Consider the following 23,363-nt stretch of genomic DNA (forward strand, 5'->3'; position numbering starts at 1 on the left):
AAAAAGCTCTAAACATGGGATTTCAGGCAAATGAGAGAAACCAAAAAAGGCTGGAAGATGTCATAGGCGCCCCTTCCAGAACATTAAGCAGGTAGAGGACTGCCTATTTTACTGCTGGTTTAGCTCAGAGCTCTATACCAAAATACTCTGGCAACACCAAAACTCACATGTGTCCTCTCACACTTCCGCCGAGCGCCTGGGATAATCTCCTTCCCCAACTCCAAGCGGCCATGGATCCTAAACCTACTTGTCCTTACCTTACCGTCTGTTCTGACACCCTCACCCCACTTTCTGCGCCCACAGGGGCAAGGCAGTCCCGAACCCCCTGCACTCAACACACACACACACCCCTCCGGGCTACCCAGACTGCTTTCGCCCGCTGGCACTGGTCGTTCCCAGGGGGTGAGCGTTGTCCCGCACCCGCCCCAGGACAGCAGGCACCCGCCCTGCCCCTGTTTCCTCTCCACTGGCCTGAGTTGTCCTCGCTCGGCTGCTGCTCTGGCTCCCGGACGCCGCGGCTCGTGGGCGTGGCTCTCGAGGCCCCGCCCTTCTGACGTCAGCCCCGCGGGGGGCGGGCGGGGCTGGTGACCCGAGCTTTCAGTCTCAGCTCAGCAGAGCAGCGGCAGGAGGCGCGCATCCCGGCTCCGGCTTCTGCTCCCGCTCCGGAGGATGAGGCGCTCTCAGGATGCTGCCGCTCCTGGTAGTGCCGCTGGCGATGTTCCTGTGCCTGCTTCTAGGCTCCTGCGCGCACGGTAAGGATCCAGGGTCTAGCCCGGCCCTGCCCTCTCTGCGCCCGCCACGCTCCTTCTCCCACCCGTCGTCAGTCACCCCTACGTTGAAGTTCTGTGTACCACGGAGAACCCCGTCTGGCTGGCCCTTGCCGGAGAGGGGCTCCCATTTTCTCCCGCCTCCCCTGATCTCCCTCATTCTGGCCAGCCTGGGTCTCAGGCTCGCCCGTTGTGGAAGTGGAAGAGGCTGAGATTGATGGGGGAGTGGGGAAGTGTAGGTAGAGAAGTTAAATAACCCCACCACCACCACCGTCCACCCACCTCCCTGTGAGTCATAAATTTATCCTCGGCTTTTTTCTGCTTAAAATGCTGGGACCGTTTCTCCCTCTGGGGAATTACTTTGATTTCAGCCTGAGTTTACCTTCCCTTAGCTCTCTGATTAACCCCTTGCTGCTCCATGCCATCTCACCCCCATCTCAGCTCTTATCTCCCACTATCTCCTGTCACCTACATCGGATCATCCATTCTCCTTCTTTAGCCTCTAATGCTCTGGCCCTGACATCTGCCTCCCTCCTCCCTACTGCTACCCCTTAGCTGTCCTAACCCAGCCAGAAAGTTTCTGCAACTGAGAAGAGCAAACCCTGGAGAGAGAGAAAGAGAATGAAAGGGTGGGGAGTTGGAGGGACCAGGAGCAGAGGCAGGGAGAGCAGGGCCTGAAAGCACTTCTACAGTGACGCCAGAATACAAAGTAAGATATGTGGTCACCAGTCACATGACCGAGAGCTGGAGTCGGGGACATGCAGCCCAAACACCACAAAGACCCACTGCATTTTTTCACTTTCCATCTAGTGTTTTGAAATCGAGACATAGACTTGAAGATCAAAGACAGTACAGGAAAGAAAGCAAGGGACAGGAACAGATGTGCTTACTAAGTGAGAATGACAGAAAAAAAAAAAAGAAAGCATTATTAGAAAGATGAGAAGCTGGAGTACAAGGGAAGCCTGGGAATCACTGTCAGATGAAGAGACAGTAAGGGATCAGGGAGGAGAGAAGAAGAACTGACTGTGGGTATTGGCCTAGACCTTCATTGCACTTGATCGGCAAGACTCTTAAAGTAGATGTACTTATCACACATTCTTAAAATGAGAGCACAGGTTCAGCGAGGTTAAATAATGTCTCCAAGTCACACTGGCAAGTACTAGTTTGAGGTTCTTGAAGTTAGAACTTCCCGTGGGGAATGGTGTGGGGGTGGGAGGGGAAGACAGGAGATGGAGGTGGGCATTGGTATTTAGTATCTCACCTTGGAGCCAAGGGTGACAGCTCTTTGCAGGAACATCCTCAGCCCAGTCTAGAACCAGGACTGCCTGTCCTCACATGCCCTGCGGCTGGGCATCTGGCTCTGGTAAAGCCCTCCTCAAAGCTGGTGAATGGGGCAAGCCCTCAGCTTGGGGTTCCGTGAAGAGCAACAGATAGATGCCAAGACACAGGGTATCTGTGTACCCAAAGAACTCCAGAGAAGAGGGCCTGGGGTTAGGGCAGGGGCTGAGGCCAGGGTGGGGCCAGGTGTGGGGCTGGATCAGAGACAGGCATTGGGCAGAGCCATGGACTCTCTCATTTGAGAGCTCATGGTGAGCCTGCCTTAGCCCTTAGCCCCTGCCCTCTTGCCTGGGATGTATCTTACCTTGCTTGGCTCTCCTCACCCAGCAGCACTTCTGCTTCTGACCACAGACAGCACAGGACAGTGATTAAAGGACACGCACTAGCTCTGGGATCAGACACCTTTGGCTTCAAGGGCCCACTTTACCCCTTACTATCCCCATTGGGCCTGGGCAAGTCACTTGACCGCTCTGAGCCTTCATTTCTTCTCTGGTAAAATTGGGGTGATCAATGTCTTCCTAGTAGGACTATTGTAATAATTAAATGAGACAATATATGTAAAGTCCTTAGCTGAGTGCTTAGCTCAAGGTCAAGTGCTCAGTAAAGGGGAGCTATGAGAATGCTTGCCATCATCATCAACTCCTCCCTAAGGGAAGGGAGTGGGCTCTGCTGGCTCCAGTACTGACACTCTTCTCCCTGCGGACAGAACTGCCCAAGCCTCCATCTGTGTGGTTTGAAGCAGAATTTTTCCACCACGTCCTCCATTGGACACCCAGCCCGAATCAGTCTGAAAGTACCTACTATGAAGTGGAGCTCCAGAGGTAGGCAGAGGGGACGATGGGGAAAGGAGAGAGGTGGGTGAGGGAGTGGGTGAGTCCAGCCCCTTCTACCCGCTTGTTACTGAAGTGCCACCAGGAAGGACCCTGGCACATACCCATCAGTTGACAAGTACTGATTGAGTCTCGTATGTCCTGAGCAGTGTGCTGGGAGCTCTGGGGTGAGAAAGCCAAGGTGTTGCCTTTACCCTCAAGATTTTTCCATCTTATTGGGAAAACAGGAAAAAAGCATCCATAAGACAGTTGGAAAACAAGGAAACCCTGAGGACTGCAGATGAAGCTGGGAGAAGGGAGGAAATGGGCTGTGTTGCAGGGGGTCGCAAATCTTCCTGGAGGAGCTGGGATGTGAGCTACTCATGTTCCAATATAAGGAACGAGGACCCCTTTTTTGTTTTTTCAAAGGGGTATTAAATCATGTATTGGTTACCCATGGTTATGGATGATAAGTAAACTTCATTCCTGTCTGTAACTTTATCTGGTACCATAATTCAGTTTAGATACATTGCATAGGCTATGCCAACAATTGGGATGCCCTGGGCTAGAGGGAATACCCTGAGTGCTGTACTATAAGAGCTCTCCCCTGGCCTCTTGCTTCCCTCCTGAAGGAGGTATGTCTGAGCATAAGTTCCCCTCCTAATGCTTCCCCTAATACCTCCCCAGGTATGGAGATAAGCCCTGGAAGCCCATCCCCCATTGTAGCCAGACCCTAATGCTGTCCTGTGATCTCACCATGGAGACCCTGGATCTGTATCATAGCAATGGTTACCGAGCCAGAGTCCGGGCCGTGGACAAAAGCCAGCACTCCAACTGGACCTCTTCCAACACCCGCTTCTCTGTGGATGAAGGTGCTTCTCCTCCTCTGGGCCTAGAACATGGTCTCTTCCAGCCAGAAGCTCTAGTCTGGAACTTATCTCTCTGTTCCCATAGCTTGCCATGTCTGCCAGGCTTCCTGGCCGGAGACCTAGTTGCCCAAACAAGCTTGAATCAGGATTTTGCAGGTTTAGATGAAAATAGCCAAGTCGTTCAAGATTTAAAAGGGGGAGTTTCCATCGTGGCTCAGCAGTTAATGAATATGACTGGCATCCATAAGGACACAGGTTCAATCCCTGGCCTCGCTCAGTGGGTTAAGTATCTGGCTATGCCGTCAGCTGTGGTGCAGGTCAAAGATTCAGCTCAGACCCTCTGTTGCTGTGGCTGTGGTGTAGGCTGGCAGCTATAGCTACAGCTCCGATTCGACCCCTGGCCTGGGAACCTCCATATGCCATGGATGCGGCTGTAAAAAGCAAAAAAAAAAAAAAAAAAAAAAAAAAATTAAAAGGGAACTGGAGTTGTTTATCCTCCAGAAGAGAAGTCTTGGGGTGAGTTGGGGGTGCATAGTCACGAGGTTCAGGTCTATGCACTTTTAGGGTTCTATGAGAGGAAGTGAATCCCTAAGCGCTCAGCATAGGATAGCAAGCAGTAGGCAGAATTTGGACCAGATCCTCCCCACTTTAGGACTGAAACTCGGCAGTCAGGGTGTGAGGCTTTGGAGCAGGGAGGTGCTCCTGAAGCAACGTTGGGAGTTTCTCTCTGCAGAGACTGAAGGCAAGGCTAAGCCCCAAACTTGCTGGGATTCTTTGATTTTGCAGATCAGGACTGATCAGCTTTATTCGTGGGGCAGGCCTGCTCTGCAGAACGCAGGATCAGAACAATGCTCTTGGAGGTCACTGGCTCCCAAACGGCGGCCCGCAGGCCACTCCTCCACTGGCTGCAGAACCAGTACCTGAGGAGTGTGTTTAAAATAGTTATTTCCAGGGCCCAGCTTCTAAAATTCAGGTTCACTCTGCCTCGTGTGGGCCCAGGCATCTGTGTTTTTAACCTGCTCCCCAGGAAATCCTTAGGCTCTGCTAGGTTGGGAAACCTGTGGTCCAGGTTTCAGGGTGGATAAAGCTTGACCCTGGAGGCCAGGCATGGATGGGGCGCCCAGGCCCTCCCCAGCCTGCAGGCCTCATGGTTCTGTCTCTCCACTCAGTGACTCTGACGGTTGACAGCGTGACGCTCGAGGTGCACAACGGCATCATCCTGGGAACGATCAAGCCCCCCAGGCCCAAGATTGCCCCCGCAGGTGATACATATGAGACCATCTTCCACGACTTCCGGGAGTATGAGATTGAGGTTCGCAAGGTACCAGGACCCTATAAGGTATGGGATTTCCCAGGGCCATGCCTCCCCGTCCCCTGGGCTGGAAGTGCTTTTTTTGTGCACCCCTGGGGACCTCTGCCCACAGAGTCGAGAGAGGTTGGGAGGGGAGAGGAGATGGCCTCAGCCTGCAAACCTGTGTTTCTGCCAGGTGGCAGGGAAGACAGTGCCTACTAGGTGTAGGGCAGCACAGGAAACATTTTATAACAATTGTTTCCAATCCCCTTGCTGGTAGAAGTGTTGTTCCATTTTATAGGTGGGGAAGTGAGGCTCCAAGAAGCAACGTAAATGCCCAGCACACCTCCCCTAAGTGGGGGGATCTGGATTCTGCAAACTCCCCCCTCTTTCCCTGCCACTACAGTTGAGTCCAGCCCCTCTTCTGGGAAGGTCCTCCATATCTATAAACCCCCTCCTTTTCTCTTTTAGTACAAAATAAATCATAGTGACCACAGAGATCTTAGGCTGCGCTGATAACTCAGGGTTTGTTATCTTAGAAAAAAAAGGGCATTGAAACGGGTGGGCCTGGAGCATCTCTAAAGGCCCCTCCAGCTCCTCGCTTCCCATGCCAGGGACCAAGGCATTAACATTGTGTTCATTGTGATGGCTGTGTTCGTTTCAGTTCAAAGAGAAGGTACAACATGAAAACTTCAGCCTCCCCATCCTGAGAGGGCTGGGAGAATTGTGTGTCAGGGTGAAGCCGTCCATCATCTCCCGAACGAACAAGAAGGTCTGGTCCAAGGAGGAGTGCATCGTGCTCGCCCCCCAGTGTGAGTCTCGGCAGGGCTGCTGTCTGGGTGGGAGGGAGGCAGGAAGGGCTGCTCACCCCCAAAAAGCACCTGTCTTGAGGGCTGCTTGCTGATGACACAGGGCATTGTGCTAGGCGCACATAGCTCTCCATCCTTTTGTGCCCATTTTAAAGGTGAGGAAACTGAGGCTCAGTACCTATGAGCAACTTCCAGGGTATGGCCACAGATCCAGATCTCCCAGTCCCGCAGGCACTTTCACTGGAGCCCAGCTGCGCTCCTAGGACCCCACCCCCACCCCACTCCAGGCCCTACTCCCAGTCAGCTGTGGTGGTTCCTGTTTCTTACATTCCTCTGCTCTCTTTTTTTTTTTGGAGCTGAGGGCACCAAAGGCTTCTCAGAACTACCCTCCCCCACCTTGAGAGGAAGCAGAACTGAGCTGACTCCTCTCCATAGCTGCAAAAATCAACAAATACCAGGCCAGGCTCTCAGTCGAGTGCTGGGAAGGGGAGGGAGGGAAAGGGATATGGTTGGTGAAGGCTGTGGTCCTGGCCACAAGGATCTTACAGGAAGGAGTGTACCCGGCAAAAGCTGCATCTAGCAACTTAGCACAGTGTCTATCAAGTGCCCAGAGAATCATGGGAGTGCCCTCACAATGTGGGCAGCGTCCAGCAAAGACCAGAGGAATTCCTTCCATTTCTACAGTATGTTTCAGTTTATGGCAGACACTCACAAGCTCATTGTTGTTAAAGCCTCACTCACCTTGAAGCAGAGTAAAGCACTATCCATGTGCCAGGAGGCCTTAAAAGCATTTTCAGGAGTTCCTGCTGTGGTGCCGTAGGTTAAGAATCCGGCCGCAGAGGCTCAGGTCTCTCCAGAAGTGCCAGTTCAATCCCCTGCCCTGCACAGTGGGTTAAAGGATCCTGCATTGCCACAGAAGCTGTGGCACAGGATGCAGCTGTGGTTCTGATTCAATCCCCATATGCCACAGGTGTGGCCATTTAAAAAAAAAAAAAAAGATTTTTAGCATTCACTCACTGTTATGGCAATAGATTTGTGTATAGGTCTGGGTTCAAATGTCAGCCACTTTACCTCTTATGAAATATATCTCATTGGGCAACTTAACCTTTCTGGGCCTCAAGATGCTAATCTATAAAAATAGGGACGATAATAGTATTTGCCTCCTATGGTTGTTATAAGGATCAGATGCCATATAAGTACAGTTGTCCCCTTCCCCAATCAGAGGGGCCTACGTTCCAAGATCCCCAGTGAATGTGTGAAAGCATAGATATATTCTGTTTTTTCCTATGCGTATGTACCTATGATAAAGTTTAATATATAAATTAAAGAGAATTTTAAGAAAATGTCCAAATGGCCAACATCGCTATTCATAACACGTTGGGACCATTAAGAAGTGAAATAAAGTTTACTTGAACAGAAGCATCAGATATCACGACGGTCCATCTGATAACTGAGATAGCCACTAAGTGACTCAGGGGCAGGATCCGCTGGACAAAGGGATGATTCACGTCCCGGGCAGAGGCGGGTAGACACAGCGGGACAGTGGGAGATTTCATCACGCTACACAGGATGGAACACAGTTTCACGTATGAATTATTTCTGGAGTTCTTCCATTTGCTATTTTGGGGCAGGTAACTCAAACTGCGGAAAGCAAAACCACAGACGAGGGGTGACTGTCACAAAGGGCTTGGTAGCTGAGAGGTACTGCCTACTTCCTGACCATCTATGAGGCAGGCACCATCATTGTGCCCATTTTATAGCTGGTAAAACCGAGGCCCAGAGAGGCTGAGTCATTTGTCCATAGCCTCCCAGCTCATAAGTGGCGGATCTGGGATTTGAACCCAGGTCTGGCTGCTCCCAGGACCTCCCATCTTACCTGTTTTACCATCCTGGCTCACTGCTCTATATGCCATTGTGTGAGGTGTGTGCAGAGAGCTGGAAGCTCTCTCGTGTGTCTAGCGAGGGAATCCTTCAGGGAAAGAAGGCCAGCAGGGATTCCCAAGAACCCAGACATGGCCTCAGAGTTGTGGCCTCCGTGTTGCCTGGGGGATTGGGGTCACTCAGTCACTCACTGAGAGGCTCCTGAGAGTGGCCATGGGATCCCTGGGGACCGCCACTCCATGGACCACAGATCACAGAGACAAACCCGTCTCTCTGGGCCTGCAGATTTCACTGTGACCAACCTCAGCATCTTCTTCACCTTTGTCCTGCTGCTGTACGGAGCCCTGGCCTACTGCCTGGCCCTCCAGCTGTACGTGCGGCGCCGGGGGAAGCTGCCCACCGTCCTGGTGAGTCTCACAGAGAAGCCACTGCTACATCCTTCCTGGCCCCCCCCAGGACTCTGTGGGAGTCAGGGACTGCCCTCCTGACATTCTCAGAGGCAGCTTGGGGGTGGAGGGAGGACTTTGCTTGCCAAGCTCAGTGCCAAGAATGTTGCCTTCTAGTGGTCCAGATAAGACACTGGGTACGGAGTCATTGCATACACCCCCACATCATTCTTTCACTGTTAGCTAATAATTGGCTATGGACCAGCCCCTTGGAGTCAGGTACAGTTATTATCTTCACTTTGCAACCAAGGAGACTGAGGCTTAGAGAGACTGTTCCATGCAGGGGAGCCCACAGCCAGGAAGAGTCAGGGCCAGAGCCCAGCTTTTCCCAACCCTAGAGGCTGGTGATGGGTGCTCTGGGAGAGGACGACAGAGGGCTGGTGTCAGGGTGGGAGGGAGCAGAGTGGAGAGGTGATGCTGAGGAGGGCTTCTCAGAGAAGGCCAGCACCTCCGGCCCATCCTAGAGGGTCTCCTTTTACCACCCAGGGCTGACGAATACTGCGTTTATTCAGCCAGCCTCCTAAATGCAGTTTGCGACATTGAGCAGCATTTCCAAACCTCAGCCCATCCATGGCCCGAGATTCAGACTGGACCAAAGATGGCCCCACAGCTGACATTCCTGTGCTGGTCCAGGACTTGGCAGGAAGGGTGAGCTCTGTCAGGGAGTAGGGGCCCAGGGAAGCTCACAGCTGGAAGGAGTCCCTCCACAGAGACCCCAGGATCTCCAGGAAAAATGAGAGAGGAGTTCCCATTGTGGCTCAGCAGCAACAAACCTGACTAGTATCCATGAGGACGCTGGTTCAATCCCTGGCCTCACTGGTGGGTTAAGGATCCAGAGTTGCTATGAGCTGTGGTGTAGGTCACAGATACAGCTCCAATCTTGTGTCGCTGTGGCTGTGGCGTGGGCCGGCAGCCGCAGCTCCGATTCGACCCCTAGCCTAGGAACTTCCATATGCCACAGATACAGCCCTAAAAAAAAAAAAAAGAAATGTAAATAAATAAGTAGGTAAGTAAGTAAATAAATAAAGGGGAGAGACAAAGACCCTCTGAAATGATTTTGAATAAGAACTCCCAGGATGGGGATGCAGGGGAGAGGTGAGGGGTGGGGCTGCCTGGTGAGTGCACCCCAGGGCCTACCCTCAGGGGTCGGTAACAAGAAGGGGGGGTAGTCCCCATCGTGGCTCAGCAGCTAACAAACCCGTCTAGGATCCATGAGGATGAGGGTTCAATCCCCGGCCTCGCTCAATGGGTTAAGGATCCGGCATTGCCATGAGCTGTGGTGTAGGTCACAGACAAGCCTCAGATCTGGCATTGCTGTGACTGTGGCATAGGCCAACAGCTGCAGCTCCAATTCAACCCCTAGCCTGGGAACTTCCATATGCCATGGGTGTGGCCCTAAAAAAAATAAAGAAAGCAAGCAAGCAAGCAGAGGGGGTGGGAGAGGGCTGGTCCTGGTACTCTGGATGGGAGAGTCTTGCTTGGGCTGGAGGAAAGGTATCTGGAAGAGTGAGGTGGCAACTGAGCTGCCGTCACTAAGCCCCTACAACATGCAAACTGTTGTGTGGAAAGCAGCTGAGTAGTGTGGCCACTGGCCCCAAAGGGCTTGATTCCTGTCTGGTGGGGCGGCCCACATATGAACTATTAACTTTAATGCAGGCCAGTGAAATAGACATAGACGAGATGATAAGCAGCCTTTGAGGGTTTTGCTTGCTTCTGTATGTTTGGATTACAGAACTGAGTTGTCCGTGGGAGTTTTCTCCTCCTCAGGATAAATCCAGCTCAGTTTCTTTCCTCTGATGATCATGGTCATAATTAACTCTATACGTAATTGTGCACAAGGACTTTCACAGGCACTGGCTTCTTCTCATCCATTAGCTGCTTTGATTTTTCAATAGTATGTATATCTGTATAACTATAAATAGAGTAAAATCCGTTGAATTATTTTTAAAAATGTATCAAAGGAAGCATTATTGAACAAGTGGGGGTTACACATTAGGACAGTTAAGGACCAGTCCCAGGTTTGTTCTTTGCTGCTGTGTGACTGCAGGCAAATCATTTAACTTCTCTAAAGTTCAGTTTTCTCCTCTAGGAAATAGAAATAATGGTTATTCTTTAGAGAATGATTGGAGAGTAAAATTCAACTCACCAAGTGTGTCTGAGTGCTTTCTCTGTACCAGGCACTGTTCTAAGTACGTTACGTGCATGAACCACAACATGAGGAGGCGGTACTGTCATCATTTCTATTTTAAGGAGGAGGAGCTAAAGGACAGAGAGAATAGGTAATTCGGCCAAGGTGACACAGCTAATAAGAGGCAGAGCTGAGATTTGAACCCAGGAAGTCTGGTTCCAAGATACATAATCACAACCTATGTGATATCAATAGAAAGTGAACCAGTAAGAGCTGCCTTAGAATCATCACGTCCAAAGGGAATCAGGACTCATGTGCAACAGTGAGTCAGTTAAGTCAGTCAACAAACCTTAGGAGTGCTTACCTTGTGCCAGCTCAGTTTAAGCTCTGGGAACAAAGTGGCCAACAAGACCAGATGGCTCCTGCCCTCCAGAAGCTTCTCTCCTGTTGGGGGTGGGAAGTGAATATATGTATATGTGCACATGGGGGCACAGAAGACAAACAAAAATAACTCCTGAAACTAAGTGCTAGGAAAAAATAAACTAGGCTGATGGGAAGAGAGTGTCTAGAGCACTGCTTTAGCAGGGGTGATTGGGAGAGCCTCTCTAAGGAGAGGATATCTGAGCCAAACCTGAATAATAAGGATACAACCATACAAAGGCTAAGAAAAGAGTATTCTAGCCAGAAGAAGCAGCCTGTGCAAAGGCCCTGCAACAGTGCTGCACTGATGTGTTCTGGAGCAGAAGGAACACCAGTGTGGCTGGTGCAGAAGAGCAAGGAGGAGTGGGGTGCCAACTTCCCTGGGACTGTTGACAGTTAATGGGGAGCAGGGCCTCCTCCACTGCTAGTTCTGTGCTTGTTGTGCTGTCTCGTGCTGCTGCCATGCTGTGTTGTGTGGGTCACACTCAGGGAGTGGAGAAATGAACTTGGTATCTCACATCAGGCATTTTAAAAGACAAAGTGGGAGTTCCCATCGTGGCTCAGGGGTTAACAAATCCGACTAGGAACCACGAGGTTGCGGGTTCGATCCCTGGCCTTGCTCAGTGGGTTAAGGATCCGGCGTTGCGTGAGCTGTGGTGTAGGTTGCAGACGTGGCTCGGATCCCGCGTTGCTGTGGCTGTGGCATAGGCCAGCGGCTACAGCTCCGATTCGACCCCTAGCCTGGGAACCTCCACATACCACGGGAGCGGCCCAAGAAATGGCAAAAAGACCAAAAAAAAAAAAAAAATTTAAAAAGACAAGTGAACAGAATGGGACAGGACAGAAGGTGATAGATCACGGTGCACAGGTTCTAACAGTAAATACTATTTTGTGAAATTGGTTTTAGCTATGTATTAGTTATATATTTATGGGCTATTTCTATGCAGGTTATTACGGAACACATTTCTTACTGGGGGGGAGCACATTTCTAGATCCCGATGGGGTCCAGCCTGCTCTCAGGTTTGAGAAGCACAACTGATGGAGCCACCTAAGGCGAGTCACCTTGCCCTGCAGTCCCTCTGTCTGTCTGTCATTCTCCCTGAGCTCCGAGAACACAGGTTCTTCGGTATCTGGCCTGAGTCAAACCGAGAATTGGCAATCGGAGGAGAACTCAATTCTGAAACAAAACAAAACAACAAAAAAAAAAAAACAAGGGTTCCTCAGTTCATCCAGGCTCCGCAGTAACCCCCTCTGTCGGAGCAGTGCCTCCTGGACCTGTGTACCTGGTCACCCTGGGGTGGCTTCCTGCAAGTGGCCCTCCTGCCTCTCTCACTCTGCTCTCTCCTCCTCAGGTCTTCAACGATCCCAGTCCCTTCAGCCTCACCGGCCGGCTTGCCCCCTCGGAGACTCAGGATATCATCCACCCCCTCGACGAGGAGGCCTTCCCCAAGGTGTCCCCAGAGCTGAGGAACTCGGAACTGCACGGCAGCACGGACAGTGGATTTGGCAGTGCCAAGCCATCCCTGCAGGCGGATGAGCCCCAGTTCCTCCTCTCTGCCCCCAACCCCCAGGCCGAGGAGACTCTGGGAACGGAGGCGCCCCTGTCGCCAGAGAACAGCTGCAGCAGTGGTGGCGGCAGCAGTACTGACAGCGGGATCTGCTTGCAGGAGCCCAGCCCGAGTCCTGGCACAGAGCCCAGCTGGGAGCTGCCAGCAGGGAGCAACAGCCGGAACCAGGATGACAGTGGCATTGGCCTGGTCCAGAACTCTGAGGGGAAGCCTGAGGATGCTCGGGGTGGCTCAGCTGTGGGCCACACTAGTCCCCTGGGACCTGAGATGCCGGCAGAAGACCCAGCCGCAGAGGCCTTCCGGGGCTACCTGAAGCAGACCCAGTGCACAGAGGAGAAGGCAGCCAGTGCCAACGGCCTGGAAGAAGAGTCTTCCTCAACAGATGGCCTCGGTCCCAAATTCAGGACATGCCTGGAGGCTGAGGAAGGCTGGCCTCTACCAGCCTTGGCCAAGGGCTACTTGAAACAGGACCCCTCAGAAATCTCTCTCACTCCCTCAGGGGCTCCAGCTGGACAGTGGAACCAACCAGCTGAGGATTGGCCACTCCTGCACCTGACCAGCTGTGGTGACCTCGGAACATCTGGCTGGAGCTTTGCCCATGAACTTGCCCCTCTGGACTGCGTGGAAGCCCCGGGTGGTCTTGTGGGCAGCTTTGACTCAGACCTGGTCACCCTGCCACTGATCTCCAGCCTGCACTCAAATGAGTGACACAGGCTGAGGGGCTGCTTTCGATCTCAGCCATACCCTGCCTGGACCCAGAGGGGGGGCCCCAGGAGACAGAAGGGAGGCACCAGGCTTTCCTGCAAGCCCAGTAGGGCTAAGCGCTAGCCAGGCCCCACAGGGGTCCAGGCGGGAGGACACTATCCCACTAACCCAGCACAGGGTACGTGGGTGGCATTGGCACGATTTGCAGACGGGGCCCTGCAGACTCTGGCAGTGGCGAGACAAGCAGGACAGAGGCCTCCTGCTCCTTGGGACTCTTTCTGTATTGCAAAGGATTATTCGTGCGGGGAATCATGGGGTTTTTTGGAGTTGTGGTGAGGCCACTGGGCTGAAGTCAGCTCAGAGAGCCAGGCCTCCTCGCCTAAGCCAGCCATGTGTCAGGGCCTCCAGCAACATGGAGGTGGGAGGATGGAGGCTTCAGGACCTGGCTGCAGGGGCTGTTTCCAGGGGGAAAGGAAAGAGCAGGGGCCCAATGGGAGCTGAGCTCTAGAAGGGGGCTTCTGGCCCAGAACCCATCTCTCTGGAAGCACCCTCCTTCCAGCAAACAGAGCGGCATCTCCAGGGGCCCTTACCTCACTCTGCTGCCCCCGCCCCCATCTTGCTGACAGTACCAGAGAGAACACAGGTGTTTGAATGGGTCAAAACTCAGCCCTCCAAGTAATCTCTGGGCTCAGGCAACACCTCATCCACCCAAGACGGTGAGAGTTGGGACCAGCACTTGTGTTTGTTGCTGATGTCCAGCTCGAGGACAGGGCACTGAGCTGGGACCTCTGTTCTCCCAGTGGTCAGTTGTGTGACCTTGGGCCAGCCTCTTCTCAGGGGGCCTCAGTTATCCTATCTGTGAAAGGGGTACACAGTCTATGGGGTGGCCTCCATGCTGGATATTTACCAAGCTGGCTGCTGGGGTAACATCTCCAACCCTGTCTGACCATGGGCTGGGAGGAAGCAGACTGTGGAACCCACGTCTTCACACAGCCGGCTTCTTTCCCCTGCCGAGAGCTCCGATCTAGCAGGAGTCCATGGCATCCCGCTGAGAGAACTGCCCAACCCTGGCCCGGAAAGGGGGCAGGTGAGAGCTCTCCCTCTCCACAGTTTGGAATCTGTCTTCGAAGCCAGTTTACAGTGCCTGGGCAGGGAAGCTGGGAACGGTGACACGGGTTCTGTCCCCCCAGTTATCCTTGGCCTTGCATTCTCCACGGCATTCTGGGACTAGACATCAGGCCCAGGGAATCCAGCCAGGAGCCCCTCCACTCTGCCAGGAAGCTCATTGGTGCCAGGCTCAACTCCCTCAGTATTGTCTTGCAAGGTTTATTTATTGATTTTGTTCATTTATTTATTGAAGAGGCAGCATATTTCAGGAACCCAGGCAGTCTCATTCCAACTTCACTCTTTCTAGACGTGCAACCTTGGGAAAAGCACTTTTCCTCATCTCTTTCTTCATCTGTGAAACCGGAAGATGTTACCTGGCTCGTTTTATTCATAGGAACGTAGATGTGAATATAACTTGAACCCAAAGCTCTGTAATTGAGTGATGTGTGTTTTTTCTTCTAATAAATTGTCAGGGGAGTTCTCTGAGGGCCGAGTAGGTTAAGGCTCCTGAGTTTTCACCCCTGTGTCTCTCATAAGTGCTGCAGCACCGTTCGATCCCTGGCCTGGAAACTTCTGCATGTTACGGGTGTGGCAAAAAAGAGACAAGCGGGAAAAATGAGAGAGAACCTGAAATAAACATTGCAACTCTCATTTGAAAAAACAAATCGTCAGGACCGCAATAATCTCGGGAAACCAGTCAGGTTTCTGATGACTGCAGCAGTGGCTAGTTGGAGGCCTCAAGTTGTTGATGATGGAAAATGATAATGCGTTAGATGTGTGATGTCACTTTAAGGTCGCAGGACTGAGAATTCAGCCTCAATCCAGGTGTAAGTCCTCATGCGAACATTTGTCGATGACCTTTGGCAAACTTCTCATCTTCTCTAAGTCCCGGTTTCCTCATCTATAAAATGGGAATAATAATTCCTCCTGGGGATGTCAGGAGGTTTAAATGGGATCACACATCAAGAACTTAATTCGCCGAGTGTGTGGTGGTCTGTGCATAGGTAGCTGTCATTGGCTTTTAAAGCTGTAAAAGGAAAGTTTTTCTTGGAAACTGGGATGAAAATGAAAGTGATCGTGAAAATATATGTAAGTATATAACACAATTGCTGAAATGGTATGTAAGGCAAGGTAACGAATGCAACGTAATGAGGATGTAATGTAACGAAAGAGAGTGAAAATGAGAGTAGGCAGAGGGTTCTTTAAGAAGATCGAAAAGGAAAGAGTCGAACGTAAAACAGTGTTTGGGATGTGAATTCTGACAACCTGCAAGGAGACCTCGACCGTCCCTTCCTTCCAGGAAGACAGCAAACCAGGTGTCCCAGAAGCCCAGCCAGCTGCTCCCCTCAACCTGGAAGCATGTCCTAGGGGTGCTTCTCATAAGCGCGGAAGCCATTGACATGCAGTTCTGAAAGCAGCCTGCTCCTTCCACGAAAAGCCACACGTGGGTTTGGTGCTCTCCCCAAGCTCAGCCCAGTGGGTGGAACAGACCCAGGGCTTGTGGTCTGAGTCTGGGGGAGACCTTGTGCTTTGCTGCAGCCTGGATCCTCCAGGTGGTGGCCGGGAACGCAGCGTCTCCTTCCCCCATCCCCTCGCCCTGTGGTCTCCAACGCTGCCTCTCCCCTTTGACGCGGAGAAAATAACCCCTTCTGGGGAAGCGCTGATTCTATCATCTTCAGAGAACTTGACTAATCTCATGCCGTTTTTTTTTTTTTTTGGGACCTGCTCAGACTTTTGCCCCGAAGGCCCCCTTGTCAGATTGGTAAGGGGGGTGACGTTGGTCGCTTTCTCCTGGAAATGAGTGTTGGAGTGGCTCCCGCCACAAGGCAAAAGCCTGGAGGCGGGTTGGAGGAAGGCTGGCTGAGACGTGGACCTGAAGATTCAGACAGTAAGAGGACTCCTCCTCCAGGAACCGGGGCCAGTTTGGGTGGAAGAGAGCAAGCAGGGAGTAGCCGAAAGGAGAAATTGGAGTCCAGGGATCCAGCTCTGGCCGCGGGCCTCCCTTCTGTGGGATGAGTGTGCGTTTGGTCTGGGTCTCCTCTACTTTCAGGCTGCTTTCCAACTGCCCAGCACAGCCAGGGCCTTGGGGGAGACAAAGGGTTCCTCCAAACAGGGGCAGGACACTGCCAGGCTTCTTGGGAATTCCGCTTAAAGTCCCCCAGAGAAGGCCCCGCTCGTCTTACACTGAGGAACCTCCTTCGAGGGCTTTTCCAGGCTGAGGAATGTGTGATTCTGCCTTTCTGTGAGCTAACGGAACTTCCTCTTAGTAAGGAGGGAGGGGAAATGGGCCAACATCGACTGAAGAGGAAATTCTATTGAACTGTGTTTTCCCAAGTTTGTAAATAGCTATAGTCAAAGAGTCTGCCTGGTCTTCCCCCAGAGATCTCTATCCCACCCACCCCACCCCACCCCACTCCCAAGGCACATGGTCACAGAACACACACGACCCCCTGAAACAGTCCCACCCATTGCACTGAATGGAGCCCACAGGACAGTGCAGAGGGAGGGTCTCTGAGCCCCAAATGCACATGGCAGAGATGCACATGGCTGTTGCCCTGCCCACCTGGGCACACTGGTAACCCTGTGAGGTAGTTCAAGCAGTTAGGGTTGATTTCATCAAACCCCAATCTAGAGGACACTAGGTACTGGAAGGCGTGACTCATCCATTTCCTGTAGTGCTTGTGGCTTTGGGGTTTTCTTTTAAGGCAACTCCACAAAGTTTTTATTAATCACATTATCATTTTTATTAGTGACCCACCACACCTTTCCTCACTATCAGCTTGATCTTCACCTCAGCTCCCATAAACATTGGAAAACGGTAAACACTGACAAAGAAGGGTTGGGCGAGGTGAAGTTTGTTTTCATTTGTTAACTCTGGTCAATGCACAAGGCATGAGTCAGAAGGGACCAGGCAGAATGCAGGGAGAAGTGGTTAGAAACATTCATTGTCAGCATTTCATTTCTCCAAGAAACATATTATTGAGCATGTACTATGTGCCCAACATGGCACTCAGTCCTGGGCCCAGAATGGTGAACAAAAGGTGCACAGCTTCGAGGAGGGTGCCGTCTGATCCTGAAGATCATCACTGAGTTAATTAACAGACTAACAAATCTACTTTTATAATCAGTGGTAAGTGCCATGAAAGAAACAGACATTCCACACAAGGGATGGAGGCAAGAGGCTGAGAAATCGAACAGGAGGTAGTATTAGTCAGCTCAGGCTGCTGTAACAAAATGTCGTAGGCTGGTTGGTTTCAAAAACACCCAATGATTTCTCACTGTTCTGGAGGCTGGGACGTCCAAGACAGTGCTGGCAGATTCGGTTCTTGGTGAAGGCTCTCTTCCTGACTTGCTGATGAGGCGAAAGACCTCACGTCGGCCCCTTCTCGGGCTCCTTACATGGTGGGATGGGACCGGGGGAGGGTTGGTAAACGAGCTCCGGTTTCTCTTCCTCTTCTTATAAGGACACTTTTTCCACTTATAAGGGCTCCACTCTCACAACCTCATCTAACCCTAATCACATCCCAAAGGTCCCACCTCCTAATACCAGCACATTAGGGGTTAAGGGCTCAACATATGGGGTCAGGGGTGGGGGGACAGACACAAATATTCAGGTCATAACACAGGCATAAATGATAATCCAGTCAAAATGACAATATTGAGCAGGGACAGTGGGAAGGGAGAAGAAGCTACCGATTCAAAATATTTTGAAAGGAGAAATGGCAAGACTTGATTGCAAGCTGGAGTAAGAGAACAGGAATCAGAGGTGCTAATCAAACTTGAAAGTGGATGATGGGAAAAGTGAAATATAGCCTTGGAGGGGAGACATGGGCATGGGGGAAGAGAGCTGGTGAGTTCTGGCATCAATATGACAAGTCAGCCAAGGAAAAGTTCTCCAGCAGTTGGCAAGGCAGGCCTGGCACAGAGTGACAGCTTAGAGCTAAGGATGAAGATGTAAGAGGCTTTGTGCTGTGACCCATAGCCCAAGGTGTGGAGTTGAGGACACAGGGGTAGAGAAGACCCCCCAGCTCCCAGCAGCCAACATACAGTTAGAACGCTCACCTGATGACCTATCTCGAAGAAAAGCAGGCTGCCGTTCCTTTGCTCTCAGTCATGCCTGTGCTTGGTACATGACTCACAGACCTCAACCAGGAGCCTCCCTGGTGCCATGTTGTTCCTAGGACAATTGCAGCCCATCACCAGCGTGCAGTTGATCCGTAAAGCTGGTTAGCACTGGAGTAGGCACGGAGAGTGCTGGTGAAGACTGGTACATGACACCACACCTATATACCTCTACCCGCACAGGGAAGGAGGGGCTGGTGGAGATTGAGGCCTCATCATGGCCCTGGAGAGAACAGAAACATTCTTCAGGATCCTGCTACCTAGCCACACCAACCCTGGCAGTATTCTCTACCCTCCCCTTCTGACCTTCCCCTCTACTCATCCCCCAGGGCAGTTTCTCAACATATTACCTGCATTCAAACCACCTGGGGGTACTTGTCTTCCTAAGCTTCTCCCTGAAGCTCAGAATTTCTAAGACTAGTTCCCAGGGCCTGCTTACTAAACAAGCTAAAAGTGATCAAGTTGCAGGTGGTTCCCATATACATTAAAGTTTGAGTCACTCCTTTGGAGAATAACTTGATTTGCTGCTTGTTCTATCAAACTCCACCCTTCTCTCCCCACTGCCACTAGATGGTGTCACCCAGACCATACCTTGAAATGCCTTCTGGATGCTGATGACTTCCAAATGCCCCAGCAGGACTTCCCCCTATAGCTCCATTTGGATGTCTAGCATGCATCTCAAAATTATAATGTCAGCAACAGAACTCGACTCCCTCCCACACTCATTCCTTCCCCAATCTTCCCCTCCTGAGTAAATGGCATCACCCTTTACCCAGTTCTGCACAGTAAAAACCAATAGCCCTTCACAACCCACAGGTAGGTCCTATCAACTCTACCTTCCAAAGAGATGGTGAATCCAACACTTGGCACCACTCCCACATGATCGTCCCAATCAAAGCCTCACTTGGACCACCGTTTATCCCCTTACTGTTCCTGTTTCTACTCCTGCTCCCTTAACCTAATCCAGCGTGATTCACACAGAGTACCTAGTCTAGTAGTACAGTAGCCCACATGATATTTATGAAATTATGACTCAGGTGATGTTATTGCCCTGCTGGAAGCCCTCCCCTTTGCTCTTGGTCCAAATGATAGATGAAATCCACATGAGCTGGTATCTGCCCACTCCCCGCCTCTCCTCGGCTTCAAGCTAATTTCCATCTCAGGGTAGTGGTCTTCATTCCCTTCTAGGTCTTCTGCATTCCCCCCTCATTTTATTCAAGTGTCTCCTCAACTGGAGCCTCCTGGGAGAAGTCTTCGCTGAGCACCCTGTAAGCATCCTCCCATCTCTAGTCCGTCCCTCCATCCCCAGCTTTTTTCTTTCAGAGCACTTATCGTTATCTGAAAGAGTATGATCTATTTATATATTTATTCGCTCATAGTCTGTCTTTCCCAGTAAAAAATCTGGGAAGGCGGAGACTTTACCTCTCTTGTTCACCCCTACATCCCCACAACCTAGAGCACAGAGTAGACAGACACTCTGTATTTGCTGAAGAAATGAATGAGCAAGTAAATAAATCAATCTACACTTAACAATATAAGGTGATAAGTGCTGCCATAGCCTTGATTGTCCCATCCAGAAGCAAAGCCTGATTCAAGGACTTGTGGGCAGGTGGTTTATTTGGAAGGTGATCACAGGGAACAAGACTGAGATACGAGGAGAAGGAAAAGCCAAAATGAAAACACGTGGCCACGCTGGTCGTGCTGGTCCCACTGGGATGTTCCTCAGAGTATATAGAGGCCTCTTCCAACTGTCCCCTGAGCATTGACAGGAGAAGTCCTGATCCGTCAGCTCTTTAACTCCACTGGTTGAAGCTCCTCCAGAGATGTTGACCCCTCTGAACCCTCGCACTGTGTGGGACCAGGACAGAAGGAGCCAGGAAAGCAAGTGACGTGTGGTGGGCACTGGAGAAGAGAGCTGTCCGGCACAACATAGGTTGGAGCCCAGTCAGAACTGGCTGGAATCCGAGGTGGATCCAAGAGGACATAAGGGGTCAAAGAGGCATCAGCTGAACGTGCTGTGAGGGAGATCGCACAGGTGTCGTAGCGGGGACATTTGGTCCAGCTAGAGTGTTCAATGCACATTTGCTGGACTGAATTGAAAGGAGTAAGATTTATTAAATTATGCACACTGAGATTGAGAGACTCTCCCCAAACTTGAGATATTGTAAGATCTGGGCCCACAATTCAAACCCGGGGCAAAGAAACCATACATGTCGCAGAACAAGCACTGTGTGGCATGATGCAACAGAGTGAAGGAAGCGAGACACTCGGGGGAGGCAGTGTCTATCAGCCCACTCAGGCTGAATGGACCGGTCCATGGGCAGGCTTCCAAGGCAAGGTGGTTGGTCTGGAGATGCCCCCAAGGGCAAACGGGAAGAGCCAACAGACCTAGGCAGTGGAAAGAATGCTCAAGAGGAGAACAGAACTCAGGAGACCTGCCGTCTACCCTCACCCAGCTCAATCATATCATGTCAACCCTGGGACTCAGTTTTCCCGTCTGCCAAATGGAGAGAGTAATCTTCAGTCAGACTCTTCTCATGAATGCGCTGTCACTGAATGGATTATATTCAGTACTCATTTGCTATGAGCTCTCAGAGAGCAGAAACTCCTCCCGATTTCTCTCTGTAGTGTTCACACCCAACCAATGGCAAAGGTACGGCGTAGGTGCTCAGTACATTTTTTTTTTTTTTTGTCTTTTTGCCATTTCTTGGGCTGCTCCCACGGCATATGGAAGTTCCCAGGCTAGGGGTCTAATCGGAGCTGAAGCCACTGGCCTACATCAGGGCCACAGCAACGCTGGATCTGAGCCGTGTCTGCAACCTACACCACAGCTCACGGCAACACCGGATCGTTAACCCACTGAGCAAGTGCAGGGATCGAACCCGCAACCTCATGGTTCCTCGTCGGATTCGTTAACCACTGCGCCACGACGGGAACTCCCCTCAGTACATTTTTGATGGATAAATGGAGACATGAACGAAATGAATTTCCTCACAGGGAAAAGCATATGATCGAGGTTGAGGAAGTATACTATTCAAACATGACATGGCCCTGGTGATAACAGTAGCCTGAGGCTGAACAGATATTTGGGAGACATTAGACTGAGCCAAAAAGAAAGCAGGCTGCATGTGAATTTTATTGTATTCTCAGGCTTGTCATCTTCTTGGTTTAGGCACATTATACCGTGATTATTCCCTTCTCTGCTGTTTTCACCCTATGGCTCTTAGGTGTTGGAGGGACTAGGGGCTGCAGACTAAACAGGAAGCCTAGATCGAGGGGATGTGGTCAGGAAGCAAGGCAAAGGGCCATGGAAACTTTGAATATGCAGCCATTCACCCCTTCTGCAAGCATTCATTGAGCACCTGTCATGGGCAGGCCCTCTGGGAATACAGCCAGCAACAAGACACGATCCCTCTCTTCCTTGGCTCACCTCTGCAACACACACACCATGCTCAGAGGCGTCTCTGCCTACCTCCTCCCCTCCCCCAGCACTGTGGAACTGAAGTCACCCACACTCTGAAATAGCCTTGCAGCAGGAAGGGACCTCAGAGTCCTCAAGTCCAATGGCAGCCCAATACAAGCAAGGCACCTGGGGCCCACCAGCTACTGGGACCAGAAGAGAAGATGAGGCTTCTTCCATTTTCTACCCCTCTCCCGCCCCGTGGCTCCCTGCTCAAGTATGAGAGAACTCCTCCTAGGCTTTGGGGAGAGGGAGACAAGCCCCATGACTCTGCAGGAAAAATCCAAGAGGCGGAGTCCACCAAGGTCTCTGGCGCTGCTCCACCTGTTGTTTTGTTGGCCTGCTGCTGCTCTGGGCAGACAGAACATTCTCACTTCTGGTCCTCAAGTGTGAGAATTCACCAGGCCACCAGCTTCCTGTTTTGTACCAGATCTTCTTAAATATCACGCTTCTAGATGTTTTTGATCACTAAGCAGTTTAAAAAAATATAGCAATGAGAGTCCCATCTGCCCCCACTATGAGGTTCTAAGAACCCTGAGAGGGAGGGGCACCGTAGATGCTGGCCCCTCCATGGCCACAGCACGAAGCAAAGTCATTACCCCTTAAGAGAAGCTGCAGGAGTGCAGAGCCCCCTCCTCACCAGCCCAGCCTCTTCCTGGGTTTGGCCATCCCTTAGGTTGGCCTAGAGAAAAAATCTCTGTGTGTGCGCTTTCTGCAGATCTGTATCGGCTGATGATCAAAGGGTGGAACATGACTGAGGATGGGAAGGAAAAATCAAAATCTTTGGATCTTCAGAGCACACAGACCTGGACCCTGGAGGAGGCAACACCCAAGATTCCCTGAAGAATCCTTCAACATACTTTCCTGAGAAGTTCCTGGCTATGGCCAGAGCCTGCAAGCCACCATAAAGAACTCAGAAAAGGTCTAAGATCTGAATTTTGCCTGAAAGAAGTACCCATCAAATAGGAGAGAGTGAGGTTAATCTCAAGAGGCACTGGATTACCTCTGGGTGCCTAGAACAGTTCCTGGCCTATTATAGAAGCTATGTGAATGAATAAGTACAAGAGAATGATCAAGAATTAAATTACGGGAGCCAGAGTATTTGTGATAAAAAAAAAAAAAATCAGAAGACAAGAAGATCCATAGATCTCCAGAAGTCTCTCTGGAGAAGTGAAAATTGAGCTGACATAAAGAAAGGGCAGAATTTGATAACCTGGAAGTTAAAGGGGATAGAAAAAAAATACAAGGAGGAAAGAAGAATGGGTCAGTGGGAAACTCTGAGCTGAGGGCAGGGCATGGAGAACCCAGGCTTCCGACAGTCTCTCCCCGCCCCCTCAACCCCCCCCCCCCCCCCCCCCCCCCCGCTGCCCCGGGTGGACCAGGGGACCTGGAAAAGAGATTAGAGACCAGGGGGAGGGGCCTGCTTCCTTGGGGGCCTCGGAGCTCAGGAGTTGCTAGCTTGGGCAGAGGCTAAAAGTGATGGAGGCTTATAAAGAAAATATGATCTTGCCTGGCCTTAAGCAAATCATTTCGCCAGACTCTGAGCCTCTGTTTCCTCACCAGTGACAGCGTTTGCACTGATCTGTGTTTAGCAAATGTTAGCATCCGTCTTCCTGCTCAAGAAGGGTTCGATCAGGAATGGT

At 51.3% G+C, this 23,363-nt stretch overlaps 1 protein-coding gene across 2 annotated transcripts in view; it reads left to right on the forward strand.

Moving 5' to 3' along the window:
* Positions 1 to 599: 599 nt before the first annotated feature.
* Positions 600 to 23,363, forward strand: part of IL10RA (interleukin 10 receptor subunit alpha) — a 926,736-nt gene continuing 903,972 nt past the window's right edge. The window contains exons 1-7 of one of the 2 annotated variants that reach the window (XM_005656637.4): positions 600 to 752; positions 2,812 to 2,926; positions 3,602 to 3,786; positions 4,953 to 5,122; positions 5,739 to 5,886; positions 8,050 to 8,171; positions 12,111 to 14,564. In XM_005656637.4, the coding sequence (XP_005656694.2) occupies positions 686 to 752; positions 2,812 to 2,926; positions 3,602 to 3,786; positions 4,953 to 5,122; positions 5,739 to 5,886; positions 8,050 to 8,171; positions 12,111 to 13,034 (1,731 nt within the window). In that variant the 5' untranslated portion in view covers positions 600 to 685 and the 3' untranslated portion in view covers positions 13,035 to 14,564. Of the gene's footprint in view, positions 753 to 2,811; positions 2,927 to 3,601; positions 3,787 to 4,952; positions 5,123 to 5,738; positions 5,887 to 8,049; positions 11,412 to 12,110; positions 14,565 to 23,363 lie in introns of those variants that run through there. The other variant, XR_014815398.1, reaches the window with a different exon arrangement.

This window comes from Sus scrofa, chromosome 9 (genome assembly GCF_054392235.1).
Source record: "Sus scrofa isolate SSC_HxYL_T2T_F1_AM1 chromosome 9, Sscrofa_HxYL_maternal_Yorkshire_Landrace_v2.0, whole genome shotgun sequence".
Classification (NCBI taxonomy): Eukaryota; Metazoa; Chordata; class Mammalia; order Artiodactyla; family Suidae; genus Sus; species Sus scrofa.